Source organism: Anolis carolinensis, chromosome 4 (assembly GCF_035594765.1).
Source record: "Anolis carolinensis isolate JA03-04 chromosome 4, rAnoCar3.1.pri, whole genome shotgun sequence".
In the NCBI taxonomy this organism is placed as follows: Eukaryota; Metazoa; Chordata; class Lepidosauria; order Squamata; family Dactyloidae; genus Anolis; species Anolis carolinensis.
The window spans coordinates 50,456,340-50,474,620 of NC_085844.1; the positions used below are offsets into that span (position 1 = coordinate 50,456,340).

Below are 18,281 nucleotides of genomic sequence, written 5' to 3' on the forward strand. Positions count from 1 at the left end.
GGACAATAGCTTTATAAAATAAGCATCTTGGTATCCCTATGAATGCCTCAATCCTCAAACACTCTCTGCTTCATTAAAAAAAATGCTGCACTCGTAGAGCCCAGACAGTGTTGTATTTCTGTTAATGTTAACTTTTATGGAAAGATTTTCTAACATTACAACAATAAGCTGTATTTATGGCATTGCAGAGGGATTGGCTGATGCCTGCTGAAAGAGCACTTTGGTTTTCTCGATGTTCAGTTTGATGCCAAGCTTTTTGTATGCTTCTGCAAAGGTGTTTAGAGTGTAGGTCTTCTTCTGAATGAGCATTTTTGAAGAAAGGAGTCTGTACTACAAATGTTCTTGCGTTTAAAAAAGTCATTCAACCAGGATTCATTGGATATTTTTTCTGGGCTGCTCCCAGATTCTTGAATTTCCTCCCAAGAGAAACCAGGATGGCCCCATCCCTCTTTGCCTTGAGTTACCAAGTTAAGATATTTATTTGCTATTAGGCGTTTAGGGGAGGATGAGGGACACACTGCTGGGGAGTTTGTGGGAGGGAGTTGGGGAGACTATTTAGCTTTAAATGTAATTTTAATTGTGCATTTATTTTATTGTATTTTAACTTAATTTAAAATAACTTAACTTAATTTAACTTAACAAATATTTAATTGTTTTTAATTATTCTTAATTTTTGTACTTGCTATGTGCTTAAATTTATTGTGTTGTGTTGTGTTATTGGAAGCCACCTTGAGTTCCCATGGGGAGAAAGGTGAGGTAAAATCATAGAATAACAGAGTTGGAAGAGACCATATGGACCATCTAGTCCAACCCCCTATCATGCAGGAAAAGCACAATCAAAATACCCCTGACAGATGGCCACTGAACCTCTGTTTAAAAGCCTCCAAGGAAGGAGCTTCTACCATACTCCGGGGTAGAGTGTTCCACTGATGAATACGTAGTTCTCACTGTCAGGAAGAACTTCCTAAAGTTCAGATGAAATCTCCTTTCCTGTAATTTGAACCCATTGCTCGGAGTCCTAGTTTCCAGGGCATCAGAAAACAAGCCTGCTCTCTCTTCCTTATGATGTTCTTTCAAATATTTAATTATGTCAATCATGTCTCCTCCCATCCTTCTCTTCTTCAGGCTAAACATACACACGGTTCTTTAAGCCGCTCCTCATAGGGCATGCTTTCCATGCCTTTGATCATTTAAGTCGCCCGTCTCTAGACTCGTTCCAGCTTAGCAATATCTTTCTTGAATTGTGGTTCCCAGAACTGGACACGATATTCCAGGTTTGGTAGAAAAAAAGTTAATAAACAAACAAACAAACAAAATTTCCACATATAGAGAAGGTATAAGTTCGGGACTCTGCTGGGCATTTTCAAGGCCAGCAGACAGCATTTAGTTCCTCCTATCCCTCTACATATGAAGGCGGGTTCCCAGGCAAAGCACCAAGAAAAGCTCAGAAGGGAAGAATTGTGGTAAGAATCCAATCCTGCGCATTGACACTGTTCCAATTCCCTGACTTAATCCTTAAAACCAATTTTGCCAGGGTAGACAGAAGAAGCATTATTGACATGATATATTTAAAAGGTTTGACACATACCTCAGTAATTTTCTTTTTTTGGCAGAATCTTCTGGGGTTTTTGAACTTTTAATAGCCTTTTTCTTAGGGGTCTGCAAAAGGCTCTGAGCAGATTTTAACCAGTCACTTGCTGATCTTCCTGTATCTGTTTCAGTCTCTGCTCCAAATCTGATCTGGAACTTCTTAGAAGAACCTAGACTAGCAGATTCAGGTTCTCTTTGGCAATCTTCTAGATTTTCACTGTCTGATGTGTATTCTGAAATTTCTATAGACCTTGCCTGCCAAAAAAAGGAAAAGAACAACACAGAAAGAAGGAAAGAAAGAAAATAATATTTTAAATTCACACTGAAAGAAGAAACATGTTAGAATATCAACCAACTGTATGACAAACAGTAATGTTTCCAATACATTGAGAAAGTAAAAGATGAAAGTGACCGAGAAGAATGTGATTCATTAGAAAACATGTCACTTTTTAGTCTTTTTAAAAATAAATTTCTCAAAATAGCTTACACAACTTAAAACTAAAGAAATGCAATAAGAAAAAAAGAACAGTGGACAATAATGATAATAACTTTATTTCTATTCTGCCCTATCTCCCCGAAAGGACTCAGGGCGGATTCCAACAAAATAACATACATTCAAAGCCTCAATGAAACAGATAGATATTGCTATAAAAATCCCAAGAAGAATCCACATATGAAAACAGTGTTAAAAATCTAACATCAAATTAAACCTAGTATCAGTGAATTGAACATAACATTGATAAATTAAACCAATATAGTCAGACAGAATCAACAAAAATACATTTTTTAAAATCAGTAAAAACAATGAATGAGCCAACAGCAAAGGAAAAGTACAGTCAGTGCAAGTCTCTGTTCGACTTCTACCTATCTGCTATCCCTTGGAAGTTGATCATAGAGGTGCACTGGAGGACCTAGAGATTTCTAGAGAGACTGTATTACTCAAATATGTAAAAAGTCAAATTCACAAACTTGCAAATGTGGAGGGTCGATCGACTAAGAAACCATTCTTCAGAGTGAGGGAGTACATAACAAGCAAAAAAAAACCACACACACACACACACACACACACACACACAGAATCAGACCACTGATTTCATTCAGTTCTGTTGGAAGGACAGTTGCAGAACCAAATACTCTACTGCTAAAATGAAGAAAGCTTTCTGTAAGCAAAGACCTGTGTGCTCCATTCAGCGCAATACCATCGAGTCACCCAGTATTTCTCTGACCGAACCAACTTTCTTTGTGTGCCTCTAAGGCCAGAATTGTCTATTGTTAAACAAAACATCTCTCTGTAGATCTTCCTGCGCCAGACCTCTTTGCTAGTAAGTCTGATATAAAATAGGGGCAAATCTTCTCTAAAATAGAAGGCTTGTCCACCTTTTTGCTACTGCTTATCATCCCAGCTCATGCTGAGAGCCTTTCCTGCTCATCTGACCATTGATTGAGTTAACTCCCAAATCACTATGAGAGGATTGCTGGTGTGTGGAGACAAATGATGTATCTAATCTAGATTAACTGCACCCACCTGGTGTGCATTTGCATGATTTCCTCTTTTGGCCATTGCGAAATGGATGTACTCAAGATTATCCAAAGATAATCCAAAATCTCCTCCTTTAGGGGCTCAGGAGGAACCAAAATCAGAATCTGAACTTGGAAACTAGGGTGTCACTCTCCTAAGATGTTAGCAGTTAGCCAAAATATGCAGAAATATAGCAAATCCAATTTTATATCCCCAAAAGCCTCTTTATAGAGTGGTGTCAACTGCTGCTTCCTACACTCATTTACACACCCACCCATTAGTGACCCTTTAGGCTTGGATTACAAACCGTCTATTGACTACATTATTATGCATACATACATGTGGTTCTTTCTCACACATTTTATTACAGTAAATTTCAGTGAAAAGGATGATAACAAATGAGCAAAACATTCTTAAAGTATGTATGTTCCTCTTTTTTTAAAACTAGAGAACTCAAATATGTTCCACATGTTAAGGAGCTTATATATTATGGCACTTGCAATTTGTAATAAATGCTTATACACATAAAATTCTGTCTATATAAAAAAGAATCTGCAGTTTTCAAGAACTTCACAGCAAATAGAGAATTAAATCAGGAAGCTAGGTTTTATATTTATGTTTAATTGTAACTCAATACTCAATCGATCAATCAAACTTTATTTATATCCTGCCCCATCTTCCCATGGGGACTCAGGGTGACTAACAACATAAAAGGCAAACATTCAATGCCAGAAAAATAAACAACAAATTAAGCAATACAAGTAAATAGTATAAAACATTCAATCACAAAAACAATCACAATAAAAGACCAATAAAACACATTTCACAACATCAATAAAAACAATGTTAAAACCATATCCATAGTTCGTTCCTTATTTGGCAAGGACAGATCTTCAAACATTCGGCTCTCCATAAACCTGGGAGCAAAGGAAGATTTTTATTTGCTTCCTGAAAAAGAATAGCGCAGGGGCCATTCTAATCTCTTTTGGGAGAGAGTTCCAGAGGCGGAGTGCAATTATGTAGAAGCCCCCCCCCCCTCTCTCTCTCGTCCCCACCAGCTGGGTTTGGGAGGGGGATGGAACCGAGAGGAGGGCCTCCACTAATGAATGCAGTGTCCAAGCCGGTTCATATGAGGAGAGGTGGTTTGTCAGGTAGTCTGGACCCAAACCGTTTAGGGCTGTGGTTCTCAACCTGTGGGTCCTCAGGTGTTTTGGCCTACAACTCCCACAAATCCCAGCCAGTTTACCAGCTGTTCGGATATCTGGGAGTTGAAGGCCAAACACATCTGGGGACCCCAGGCTGAGAACCACTGGTTTACGGCTTTAAAGTTAATGACCAGCACTTGAAATTTTGCTTGGTAGCAAACTGGAAGCTAGTGGAGCTGCCATAACATGGAATTGAACCAGATTGAAATTGATCCAGATAATCGGGTTCTTCCAAGAAACTCTGGAGCTAAGATGCCACCATCCTTTTCAGAACATTGTCCAAAAAGGGGAGATTTAAAACTGGCTGATAATTGTTTATTGTGTGGGATCCAGTGCTGGTTTTAAAGTAGAAGTTTTACTACTGCCTCCTTAAGGCTAGCTGGAATTTTGCCTTTACCAGCACTTTCACCCACTCTGCCCCTCTGGCCTACTTAATCAGCTAGGACAAGCAGGGGTCAAGGATACAGGCAGTCGCCCACATTTCTCCCAAGGTCTTGTCCATGTCATCAGGCAGAACAGATTGAAAATAATCCAATAAAATGGGGCAAGCAGGAGCCTGGATTACATCAATGGAACTTGCAAGTCAGAACGAATCTGAGCAACTTTATCTGCAAAGAACCTTGTAATTCTTCACAATGAGCTATTGAGTGATCAGGGTCCCCCACCTGAGTGACAGTATGTAACAGTCCTCTGACCACTCAAAATAACTTGGCCGGGTGGTTCTTTGCAGAGGCAATGTTGGCAGCCATGAAAAATTTTTGCACTGTCTTCACTGCCATGGAATAGGCTTTTAAATGCGCTCTAGACTCTGTTTAGTCAGATTCGCTGTGAGATTTCCGCCAACGCAGCTATAGCCTCCATTTCAATTGCTTCATCACCATCTGCTCTCTGGAGAACCAGGGAGATGACTTGGCTCTACTTTGTGAAAGGAGATGCTCAGGAGCGATTATGTCAACTGTGAGATTCCTCCTGATTCCAGAGATCCACCAGAGCCTCGACAGAATCACCTACAGAGGCAGGGAAATCCCCAAGAGCTGTCAGAAATTTATCCAGATCCATAAGTCTCCCGGGGCAAACCATCCTTATCGGTCCCCCACCCCTGCAGAGGTTTAGAGCCCAAGTAAGTCTAAACTTGACCAAGTAGTGATCGGTCCATGACAAAGGAACTGTGAACAATTCCTCCGCACTACTGTCACGATCATCTCGACCCGAACAGAAGACCAAATCAAGGGTGTGTCCAGCGCTATGGGTGGGGACAAAAACCATTTGAGACAGACCCATGGTTATTATGGTGGCCATGAAATCCTGAGCTGTTCCCGACACTATTAACCATTGGGACTCCCAATAGACTACTGTAACTCCTCCTCCCTGCTCCCCGGGTCTCGCCTGTTGCTGCACACAGAAACTTGGTAGGCAGGACCCTTTCTTTGCAGTAAAGACAGGCTTTTCTTTAAATCAATGAGAAGAGGCTACTAGGACAGAAACAGATGGCAACGGGTTGCTTCCCCTTTCCCTGGAATAAACTGCCCTACCCTCAAGCAGCCTTTCCTCTTTAATTTCAATTGCACTGTCAATTGTTTCTACAGTGAGCAAAAATCAAAAGTGATTTTATTTTTCAAGAAGACTACTAACTAATGTTACATGTGGGTTATTATTATTTTGTGTCAAAAGCATTGCATAAATAATTATATAACTGATAAAATAGACAGAGCACAAGCTGCTAAATAACGTGGGTAAAATGTTACATCTTTGTAGCACAGTGTTTAAAGAATGACTTCTAAGAACCTGTAGCCATTCACTTGGATGGCAACATACAGTAGAGTCTCACTTATCCAACATAAATGGGCCTGCAAAACGTTGGACAAGCGAAAATGTTGGATAATAAGGAGGGATTATGAAAAAGCCTATTAAACATCAAATTACGTTATGATTTTACAAATTAAGCACCTAAAACATGTTTTACAACAAATCAACAGAAAAAGCAATCCAAAACATGGTAACGTTATGTAGTAATTACTGTATTTATGAATTTAGCATCAAAATATCGCAATATATTGAAAACATTGACTACAAAAATATTGGCTACTAACAAATTGATTACAAATAAAGATAGAATTGCATAAAATGAACTTACAGTAGCAACATTGTCGGAAATTAAATCCATAAAAAGTCAATCCTTGCTGCCTAGAGAAACAGCTGTGGATCGGGGCAAGAGGCAAACTGCGTTGGATAATCCAGAACATTGGATAAGTGGATGTTGGATAAGTGAGACTACTGTAACACAACATTGCTACTTTCATATAGAGTCATCCCACTATTTTTGCAGTGTTTAGGGGTGCAGAATCCACATAAAAGTGGGAAAATGGCAAATATCTCTAGGTCTCCCCAAACCATATTTAACATACACACAAAAAGAACCTACAGTGGCAGCTGACTGGGCCCATCCAGGTGTGCACACTAATTCACTTGCACACTCATTCGTTCCACTGCCACCATCACTCCACCCACATTGATTCCCTCCTCTCCCCTCCCTCCATCCCACTTCTTCCATCCACCATGAAGACACCCACGAATAATAAAATCCACGAAGATTAAACCTGAAAATGTTGAGAGAAGACGGCACTTGCAAGTTCTATTCTTTCAAAGTCCTTGTTAACTGGAAAAGAACACATTAATACATTGAGGATCTAATGCTATTAAATTTGGATCTAAAATTGTGTATATATAAAATAAGTACCAAGCGTATGTTCATTATAGTCACATAAAAGCAATGATGGCTTCTCAGAAGTTGTTTGACTGCAAATCCCATAATCCCCCACAATTGGCTATACTGTCAAGGACTGACGGAGTTGTATGCCAGATCAACTTGAGGGCCACAGTTGCCCACTGCTGTTTTATAGGTTTTCGTTTTCATATACTGAGTTGGCACATAATCTCATAGGCACTATTTTAAATACGAATAAGCAACAAAATAGTATTGAATGAGCTGCTCTCGTCATAAGTAGGTTTAGAAATTATTATTAACTTTATGCCCCTAGTGCTGTATTGTGTACCAAATACTTGCACTGCATGCCAAATACACTTGAAAAGCAATTTCATTTGTTCCAGTAGTGTGCATTCAGAAAAGTTAAAGTAAAATGTTCTCAGGTTAATCTTTAGATTTAAGTGTATGCCTGCACTTGCACCTGCTTGGGTTTGTATATCTTCCACATCATGATGAGTTAATCTGGTATTTCAGCATGCTCACTGTGCCAAATCAAAAGTTTGTTTAGCTTCTCACATTTCTTTTTAAATTAGTTTTAACCAACATTAAGTATCTGTCAAGTTCTAAGCGAGTTTGAAGTGACACTTTTGATAAATGGAGCATATGAAGTGAGCACAATGTTCTGATTCACCCTGCTCACTTTTCAAATAGTTGTTTTAATATTCATAGTTAAGCTGGCATAATGTGGAATCATATAGCCCACTAGATACTCTTAGACTACATATCCCAGATTTCCTATTTGCAGTGTTTCTATGAATACTGGGAATTGTAGTACAAGAGGAGCCCAGAGGATCTTTATGATTTCTAACTTCTGATCTAAACATTCTAGGCACCTTTAAACCTAGGCACCTTTAAACTCAGTAGTAGGGAACTTTGTTGCCTATGTCCTACTTACATGTTATGAATATTGGGAAAATAACGTTTCAGAGAGACAGAGAGAATGCTTGCTTTGCTTCCTCTTACATTGAAACTTTCTTATGAGAGCCTCCTCTATTCAATAACGCCTTGCATGGGAATCATTATGCAGATCCATGAAGAGCCTCCATGAAAAGTAGGTTTCCTCTTCAAAATTTGGTCTTCAGATGAGGAGAGCAGTGAAAGAAGTGGTAGTGTTTCCTCACTATTAATTTTTCCTGCATTAAAATAGGGTTCCAGTTCCAAAGGTTCCACAAGTACTGTGAGACTCTATATTAATACTGCTAGTCTGTATTACATTGTTGTGTGCCTTTAAATAATTTCCAATTTATGCAAACTCAATCACAGAGCTTTCATGGCTAGATTTGTTCTGTCCTATTAGTCAGAGTCTCTGCCTGTTTTGTCCGTACTGTTTTTGTTTAGAGTCTTCCATTTAGATAGCACTATTTTCCCCTTATAAGCTTGGTCTTAGCAGGATAGTGAAATCTCCAGCAATTCAGTTGCTTTGGCCGGAACCTATCTGCTTTGAACTGGATTACTCATATGAGTCTACACTGTCACATAATCCAGTTCAAAGCAGATAATCTGTATTTTATATGGCAGTGTAAAAGGGGCCTCTAATAAATGTGACCTCCTTGGTCACATTTATTAGAGTGTTTGTCGCATTGAATGGAATTTAGCTCCTTAATGAGAATGACAAAGAGTAAAAAATGCTTTAAGTCTAAGATTAAGAGTACAGTCTAAGATTTGGCTAGCAGACTCCTTTCCATAATGTGCAACAAAGCAATACTCAAACTCATGGGATAAATAAAGCATGATACATCAGACCTTTAAACCATGTTATTCATTATTAGAAAACTTGTGGAAATACTGCAAAGGCTGATGGGACTCCATTATAGTAGTTAGTAGATGCACGGATTCAGCAAACCTTAGAATGAGATTTTTATCGATGTGTTGTTGAAGGCTTTCATGGCTGGAATCACAGGGTTGCTGTATGTTTCCGGGCTGTATGGCCATGTTCCAGAAGCATTCTCTCCTGACATTTCACCCACATCTATGGCAGGCAACCTCTGAGGATGCCTGCCCTAGATGTGGGCGAAACGTCAGGAGAGAATGCTTGTGGAGCATTGCCATACAGCCCGGAAAACACACAACAACCCTCAGATTTTTATCAGTTACTAGAAAGTGGCAACAGGCAGGGAGTGTATCTATACTGTAGAATTAACAAAGTTTGATACTACTTCAGCTGCCTTTGCTCAATGCTCAGGAATCATGGGAGTTGTAGTTTAGTGGGGTACCAGCATTCTTTACCGTGAGGTCTAAAGACCTTGTAAAATTACAATTCCCATGATTTCATAGCATTGACCCTTGGCAGTTAAAGTGGTGTCAAGCTGCATTAATTCTAAACTGTAAGTGCACCCTGCAAGAGAAACAGCAAGTTGGTCAGATAGCTTCTCCTTTGTGCATTAATTGATTAAATTAATTACAGGCCAGTATTTCTTTCCCATTTATAAAGCACTCAAATGCTTGACTTCTATGGGAACAAGATGAGAGATAACATCTCTGAAAATCTGATAGTAAGTGGTATAAAAAGGAAAACTGAAGTACAGAACACACCCAAATTTTCCACTCATAGCCATTTGTGACACCTGCCTTCTTTAAAATATGAAACCACAGATTGGCAACAGCCAGAATGTGAAAGATTAAATAGGTGAAAGATTAAATGATTATGTGTAGGCAGAGTTAACCACGATAAACACCAAGACTGATAAATCACTAGTTTCTTATTCTTTCCCAGAGTGGCAAGCCCAGAATAAAATTCAGTTGTCACACAGGCCTTTGATTAACGTCTTACTTCTTACACATCTCGTTTGTTTAAAAATTCTTCAGAATGCAAGATTGGTTTCAACAGTAACTTTTTGAGACATAGACATACAAAAGGGGGGAAAGTATTTGACTTTCTGAGTATAAGGAACCATATGTTGGCATGAAAAAGTACAGTAGATTCTCTGTTCAAACCCAACTTTACCCAACATATTCAAAGTGGCAACATCATTGAATTGTGCATTGAACTCTTACCTAGACCATGGTTTATCTCCCTGTAGTCCGTTAACTTTTTGTCTACTTGCGCAATAATAGTGTTGTGGTTTCTATGGGCTGGACAAGAAATGCTAGACTTTTTCAGACTAAGACAGAGCTGGAAAAATGACAAGGGATATGACACATGGCTTGCCAGTTTGATTTCCAGATCATGGAATTTTTCAGAACTTTATTCGATTCTTCGTAATGGATACTACTGGACGTTGTCTGTCATGGTATAATATCTTCAATGGTGTAATATAGAACATTATTACTCAAAGCTAATCAATATCATATTTAATAGGATTTACTCATAAGTAACTGTGTATATAATTGTAGACTCAGCAATGCCAGGCAACAATGACAGTATCTGGCCAAATAAGGGCATGCATCACAAAATAGTGGTCCTTCCACATTTGTAGTTTTGACTTTTGATTATTCATAGACTTTATTTTTTTTTAAATTCTAGGAATCTCTAGTTCCTCCAGTGTGAATCTAAAGTCAACTTCTTCCAATCATGTTGGAAAAGCTAGAGATTTCAAAATAAACACCTCTCCGGGAATGTCTAAGTCCTCCATTGTCATTTTATGGTGAGCCTCCTAGAGACATTGATCTTAGAATCATGCTGAAAGTCTTAGATATTCCTCAAGAGATATTTTATCTGGTAAAAAAAACGCTATTTCTTTATTAATGGCTTTTCACTATCATGGTGGTCTTATGTCCCTTATACTAGTGATTGTCGAGAACTACATTCTTTGACCAAGGATATTCAAAAAGATCTGCAACTGATTCTAGCGATTCTACAGCTCCCATTTACTGGCCATTCCCAATAACCTATTGCTGACCAAGGCCAAACTCAATAGCCAAAAGCCACAATGTTTCTTGCCATCTATTATGACCAAAGGAACTTCTTTGAAGTCCAGTATTACTTGCACTGAATATCATTACAATTACAAGTCAGTTTAGGACAAACAGTGGGGGGTGGGGGAGGATAATGTAAATACAGTGGCACATGAATCAGATCAAAGCTGAGGAGATTGTAACTTTAGTTACAGCCACCACCTCATATCTTCATTCTAGAGATGAATGATATTTAAAATGTGGTTAAAACTTTAATGTTATGATATACTATCATGGAAATGTTATCTCAGCACCTTATCACACTGGAGCATAGCTAATTATCTCTACATGAAGGTAGCCTAATCACTTTGTAGATTTTGTTTTTCAAGAGTTAAGTAGACACTTAATTGCCAGCAGCACACACTAACAAGACTCTTGCCCAAGCATCATGGCTAAAAGCACAAATCTATAAGGAACAGGCTGTCACAAAAAATTAGATTATCAATTGCTTTCTCAATAATGGCAGATATAAACAAGCAAGAATGCTTGTTTATATTTTTTGTTCTAAATCATTCCAAACCTTTTCAGTCATGGGTAAGAATCTACAATACTGCTTGAAATATCATTACACATGCATAAAGTATTTTCCCATAGTCATATCCAAACTAATGTTGGTACTAAATTAGTGTGCCATAGTGGCTACCATAGCCCACCATTCTGCCTTCTAGATGTGCTACACAACAATTCTCATTACTCCAGGGTATTATGACTTGTGATGGTTGGAGTGATAAAACACACTTTAGGTCATCAGGCTGGGAAAGATTTGGCTAGACGGTACATTCACAGAAGACCTAGTATACACTTTATATCAGTTATTCCAGCTCTAATATTGTGTACAGGACTGCCAAGGAGAGAAGCTTGTCTAGGTCACCTAATAAAATACAAGATTCTAATCATATTTTTCTCGAGTCATAATTTAGGAACTACATTGCTTCAGGTCTCATAAGCAACTGCAGAAGCATACTGGAGTGCCTTAAAAACTAGAATATGTTATCTGAGGAGATTGTGGATGAGGCTTTTTGGGGGGGGATTGTGTGTTTTAAAATGCATTTTAATTGTATTTATTATATTTTAATTGTATTTTAACCTAACACACACACAAAGTACTATTTAATTGGTTTTCTTCAATTTATTTTTGTATTCATTTTGTTTTAAATTGATGTGTGGTTGTTAGCTGCCTTGAGTCCTCTCGGGAAGAAAGGTGGGGTATAAATAAAGTAAACAATGATAATGATAATGATGATGATGGTGATGATGATGATAATAATAATAATAATAATAATAATAATAACTTTAGCATCATTGACATCATCTTCTAAGCTCTCTAAATTTCTCAGCTTCCACTAATTTCTGATTTCCCATTTTCCCCTTCCCCTTTCTTTCAATGGCTCACTATTTCCTCTCATTTCCACTATTTCATGAAATTTGTCCCGTTTTTGGCCTATGTCTTCTTTTAATTACTATCTTGCTTGGCTTTCTTACTGTCTCTATAGTATGAATTCTACATTAATTACACTATTTGACAAAATTGGAAAACAACTCTGTTCCTGGTTTGAAAGCGTTAAGTAAAGGTAAAGGTTTCCCCTGACATTAAGTCCAGTCATGTCTGACTCTGGGGGTTGGTGCTCATCTCCATTTCTAAGCCAAAGAGCCGGCGTTGTCCGTAGACACCTCCAAGGTCATGTGGCTGACATGACTGCATGGAGCACCGTTACCTTCCCGCCGGAGCGGTACCTATTGATCTACTCACACTGGCATGTTTTTGAACTGCTAAGTTGGCAGGAGAAAGCATTATTTTCTGTTTTATTCTGCGGTACTTACTGTACTTTGAAAATTGTTAAGACTCCAGAAACTTCCTTTTTGTGGCTGCCGTAAACTACTGTATGTTGAATTGGTTGATACTCTATGAGATATTCATTGAAAAACGAAAGCAAAATGTACTGCAGGATGTCCTGCAATAAACTTTTTCATGTTTTTATGATAGAACCAATTAGGAAATTAAGTTTATAACCCAGGAACAAAAAAAGTGTTACATGGCGTTATGTTCAGCCCTATCTTTGGCTTTATCTTGCTTCCTAACTAGGACTTCTACTGTTTTCTATGCCCTTTCCTTATATAGCATCCAATTTCCTAAAGACTACGTCTGCTAAAATGTCCACCCCAACACAATTCTCCTCTTCCTGATCTTTTGTATTATTAAAATTGATTTTTTTACCTCTTTCTTCCCCCCCCCCCCCAAATATCCATTCAGTTGCACTTTCTTCTTCTATGTTCTTTAACATTTGCTTTTATTTACGCATCTGCAGCAAACATTGCAATATATTCTGAGGGAATAAAAAGAACACAGAAGTATAATGCCCAGTGAAGTAGAATGCGATAAAACAAGGGGAAGACTGCATTGCAGATGGATTGATTCAATCAAGGAAGCCTCAGCCCTGAGTCTGCAAAACCTGAACAGAGCAACATCATCTATATTATCTTCAAAACAAGGTATAGGATGATATTGGATAAAATAACACTCAGATAAGAGTATATGAGTTGTCATAATCAATATCTCTTTCTCAAAAAACCCCACTTTATATCAACTATAAAGTGTCACAAATGCTTGGGAAAATCTGTCGATTGAGATGTGAATTGAGATGCATATGAATGCATATGAATGCATAAAGATATATATAGAGAGGGAGCCCCAATGGTGAAGTGCGTTAAAGCACTGAGCTGGAGACCAAAAGGTCCCAGGTTCAAACCCCAGGAGCGGCGTGAGCGGCCACTGTTAGCTCCAGCTCCTGCCAACCTAGCAGTTCGAAAACATGAGGTACCGCTCCGGCGGGAAGGTAACGGCGCTCCATGCAGTCATGTCGGCCACATGACCTTGGAGGTGTCTACAGACAACGCCAGCTCTTCGGCTTAGAAATGGAGATGGAGCACCAACTCCCAGAGTCAGACATGACTGGACCTAATGTCAGGGGAAACCTTTACCTTATATAGAGAGAGACATGCTGTTCCTGTTTCCTTCTATTAATGTTCTGCATTTTTTTGTTATCAGCAGTGCAGATGGGAGACCCTACACACATGACAAGAAATATGAAGAAAAGATGCAGTTGACCTTAAACAAGTTATAGTCTTCAACTGTGTTCACAAACATATTTTATGAAGAAAAACAGGTTTCACAGGTTAGCCTCAGTGAGCCCCAACTGAAAACTGTTCCAGCTTGCCTCTGCTAAAACAGGTTTTTATAGTATGTGGATCAACCCAATAAAAATTAACACTGGCCACCTACTTAGCTGACAGTTGATTGTAATTTTCATCAGATTGTTGGCTATTCCAGTCAAATTTGCTTTCCACTGGTTTGATTAATATATGTTCAATCCTCAACTGAAAAGCAGATGACTGCACAATTGCCACACTTCAAAATCATCATTCAACCACAGGGAAATATTCTAAGTATAATCTGATTACTAATAAGTTCTGGCTGTAACTGGACCATTTTATACAGTTGTTCCTACATCTGTAGATCTGACAAATCAAAGCTAATGGTACATTGTGGCTTCCAAATTTGTATCCCTAGTAGTTGGAACAGCTGTATTTTTATAGACATGTGATGCAAGATATTAATATGTTTATAAATGTATATTATAAGCATAATGCAAATGACTATTGGCTCAGTTTAAGAATCAAATCACACAGTGTATGATGCTCTCCATAACCTCCCATTGACCTCTCCAGCAGCTAATCCAGTTTGCAAGAAAACATGAGCTAACAAAGCACAGGTCCAAAGGAGGCATTTAACTCTTCCCCTCTCAATATTTCATGCTGAGGTAGAATCATAGAATCATAGAACAGTAGAGTTGGAAGAGACCTCATGGGCCATCCAGTTCAACCCCCTGCCAAGAAGCAGGAAATTGCATTCAAAGCACTCCCGACAGATGGCCATCCAGCCTCTGTTTAAAAGGTTCCAAAGAAGGAGCCTCCACCATAGTCTGGGGGAGAGAGTTCCCCCAGAGCAATGGGTTCAAAGGTTGTAAAAAAGATCTAGTGGGCAACAAGTTGAACATGAGCCAACAATGAGATGCAGCAGCTTAAAAACCAATGAGATTTTGGGTCCATCAAAAGGAGTATAGTGTCTAGATCAAGGGAAGTCATGGTGCCTCTCTATTCTGCTTTGGTTAGACCTCACCCAGACTACTATGTCCAATTTCTGGGCACCACAATTCAAGAGAGATATTGACAAGCTGGAATGTGTCCAGAGGGGGGCAACTATAATTATCAAATGTATGGAAACCATGTCCTATGAGGAGTGGCTTAAAGAGATGGGTATGTAGCCTACAGGTTGGGAGGAAACATGATAACCTTATATAAATACCTGAAAGGATGTCCTAAGGAAAAGGGAGCAGGCTTGTTTTCTGCTACCCTGGAAACTAGGACCCAGAGCAATGGGTTCAAATTTCAGGAAAGGAGATTCCACTTGAACATAAGGAACAACTTCCTGACCATAAAAGCTGTTCAGCAGTGGAACTCTCTGTCTCGGAGTGTGGTAGAAGCTTCTTTCTTGGAGGCTTTTAAACCGAGGTTGGATGGCCATATATTGGGGTTGCTTTGATTGTGCTTTTCCTGCATGGCGAGGGGTTGGACTGGATGGCCCATGTGGTCTTTTCTAGCACTATGATTCCATGATTCTGCTAGTGAGAGAAAAGTTATGATTGGAAAACAAAGGCTAAATACATAATTATGACATTAAAACTAATATTCTGAAAAGGGCCAAGGGGAGCAGTAGCTGTAAGCTTCACAGACAGAATAAAAACAGGTTTCTTACATGCAAAACATGAAACAACTGGGGTTGTTTTATTTCACCTTAAACAAACCAACACATATTCTGTTGCAAAGCTTATACCTAAGATTCCTTAAAATATATGTATTCTCCAAAGTATCTTCTATAGTAAATACATACCGTACTTTTCTTCTTAGGAGAAAAATGTGATAGAAGGAAATGCAAACTATTTGTGTCTGCATCATGTCTGATTCTTTAAGGGGGAGCTGGGCATCTTGAAAAAAAATAATGTTCCTTTTCTTTTTCATTAAGAATTCTTTCTTTGCCCGGGGGGGGGGGGCACAGTAAAGGAAAGAACATTCATACCATTTAGGTTTCTAGCTAAGGTTGCAATGCTGAGCTGTTAGCTGGAAGCAAGCTGTAATGAACTCAGCAAATCTTGACTCTGACTAATGCTGTACCACAGAAGTTAGTGGGCTAGATGAGGATGCCATTTTCTAGTTCTCGAACCAATTTTGCTTTCAGCAAACACAAACACAAACACAGATTTATTTGCTACTCAATATATCTAAAAAGTCTCAAATTGAGCACATTCACCTACCATGAGAAAACAGAATTCTGACTCAATATTGCCTGCCACATCTGCAGGTTTGACTTTTGTGGATTTGATTAACACATTCTCTTTAGGAATCTCAAAATCCTCCAGTGCAATGCAATGATCAACTGCTAGCAGAAAATGACCTTATAAGTTGTGCTAGAGCACCTAGAGATTTCAAGAGAGAACACTTCTCTAGACATTTGTATCTCCTTCAGTGTAATGCTATGTTCAATTTTTGGCTGAAGTTGACCATAGAGTTGTGCTAGAAGACCAGTCTTCTTATTAACACTTTGCTACTTTTGTAGCATTCCTAGAGAAATGTTCTCATAATTTTAAAAAATAGTATTTTTATTCACGTTTCCCAACTTTTGCAGGGTCCTGTGCCCGTAACTCCAGCACGTACAGATAACTGACTCTAAGTTGGAGTACACACTGCACAATGCCTCCTGTTTGGAATCCTTTGAAAGCAGGAGTGGCTAAACAAACTAAAGACCTGTGAAATCAGCAGTCCGGCTACTGATTGTACATTGTGACTTATGAACTCAGCAGTCTGGCTTTTTTTCTCCTGAAAAGGCCAAGCCATGAACCAGTTCATTCTTAACTAATGATTCTAGTTTGTCTAGAGAAAGATAAACAAAAGTTCCTGATTTATATGTTCCCATTATGTTCTCCATTATGATCCTCACAATAAGCCAATATTCTTAACAACTGTTATCGTCCCATGAGAAGAGAGCCTTTGTCTTTTTGCATTTCACTCCCAAGCCTTTTCAAATGAAATGATAACTGAGGTGTTCAGTGGAACTCTTTGCCTTGGAGTGTGGTGGAAGTTCCCTCTTTGGAGGCTTGTAAACAGAGGTTGGATAGCCATCTGTTGGTGGTGATTTGATTGTGCTTTTCCTGCATGGCAGGGGGTTGGACTGGATGGTCCATGCGATCTCTTCCAACTCTATGATTCTATGATATGGATAAATAATTACAGAACTTGGATTAAAGGAATGTTTAGTGGGACTTCCGGGTGAGCGCCCATGGCGGCGGACATGGTTTCCTAGAGCTCGGGGAAACCCTACCTGATACCGTACCAATCGGTTCATAGAACCGTCCCCTTGTCATGGATTGAAGTGACGAGGGGGCAGCCAAGCCAGTGGAGAGCCCGACGACCCCAAAGGTTCGCCGCTCCTCAAGAGCGGGGGTCCGAGTGGGTCCGGGACTTCTGGCTAGCTAGGCACGGATCACGAAGCAGGTTTCTCCTGCACAAGCCGCTCGCCGCGCTCATTTCAGTAACATTATGAAGAATACAAGACCGTAAGAGCAACCGGATTTAAGGGGGATCCGGCATAACGTGAGTAATTCTTACTGGATCATTAACTTCCTTATTAAATTCGAGAGTCACAAGTAAAGAAAGAGATAAAGACAGTGGAACCGGCCAAGTGATGAGTGGACAATGGATTTAACCATTCGGTAACACATGGGAGATTCACCCCATAAAGGGATTTGGAGTTATAAGTGATACAACCTATCTAATAACTTTGATTCTGGAAATACAAAGTGATAAAACCAGAAGTACTCTTTTTATTCTTCTTTACGGCAGTGAATGCATTGCGGCAATTACTTGCAATTAAACTACAAACAGCAAGGCAATAAATATTAAATGCCAAATACCAAATACAAAAAGCTAGGTAACTGTCCGCCATAGGAAAAAAATAATAATAAAGAAGCTCGGTAGGCAACTATATTTAGCACAGAGACGGGACCGACCTTGGAAACAGCCTTGGACCAGCGGTGTTGTGGCTACACTTTTTAACCCACGCACGCCCGGGAAGAGCTGAAGAGTAGTCTCCAGCTCAACCCGGAAGCGGCTAGCTCCTAGAAGCAGGAAGCGGTGGGGAACAACTTCTAGAGGGCACACACCATAGAGAGGCATTCCGGAGGACGCCCCGTGAAGA

The 18,281-nt window shown here is 39.2% G+C and overlaps 1 protein-coding gene across 5 annotated transcripts in view; it reads right to left on the reverse strand.

Annotated features, from left to right (window-relative positions):
• The window catches only part of spidr (scaffold protein involved in DNA repair), a 212,047-nt gene that overhangs the window by 133,429 nt on the left and 60,337 nt on the right, over window positions 1-18,281 (reverse strand). For all 5 annotated transcript variants that reach the window (XM_062979351.1, XM_008114867.3, XM_008114866.3 and 2 more), the window contains exon 6: window positions 1,589-1,845. In XM_062979351.1, coding sequence (XP_062835421.1) covers window positions 1,589-1,845 — 257 coding nt within the window. The remainder of the gene's footprint in view (window positions 1-1,588; window positions 1,846-18,281) is intronic.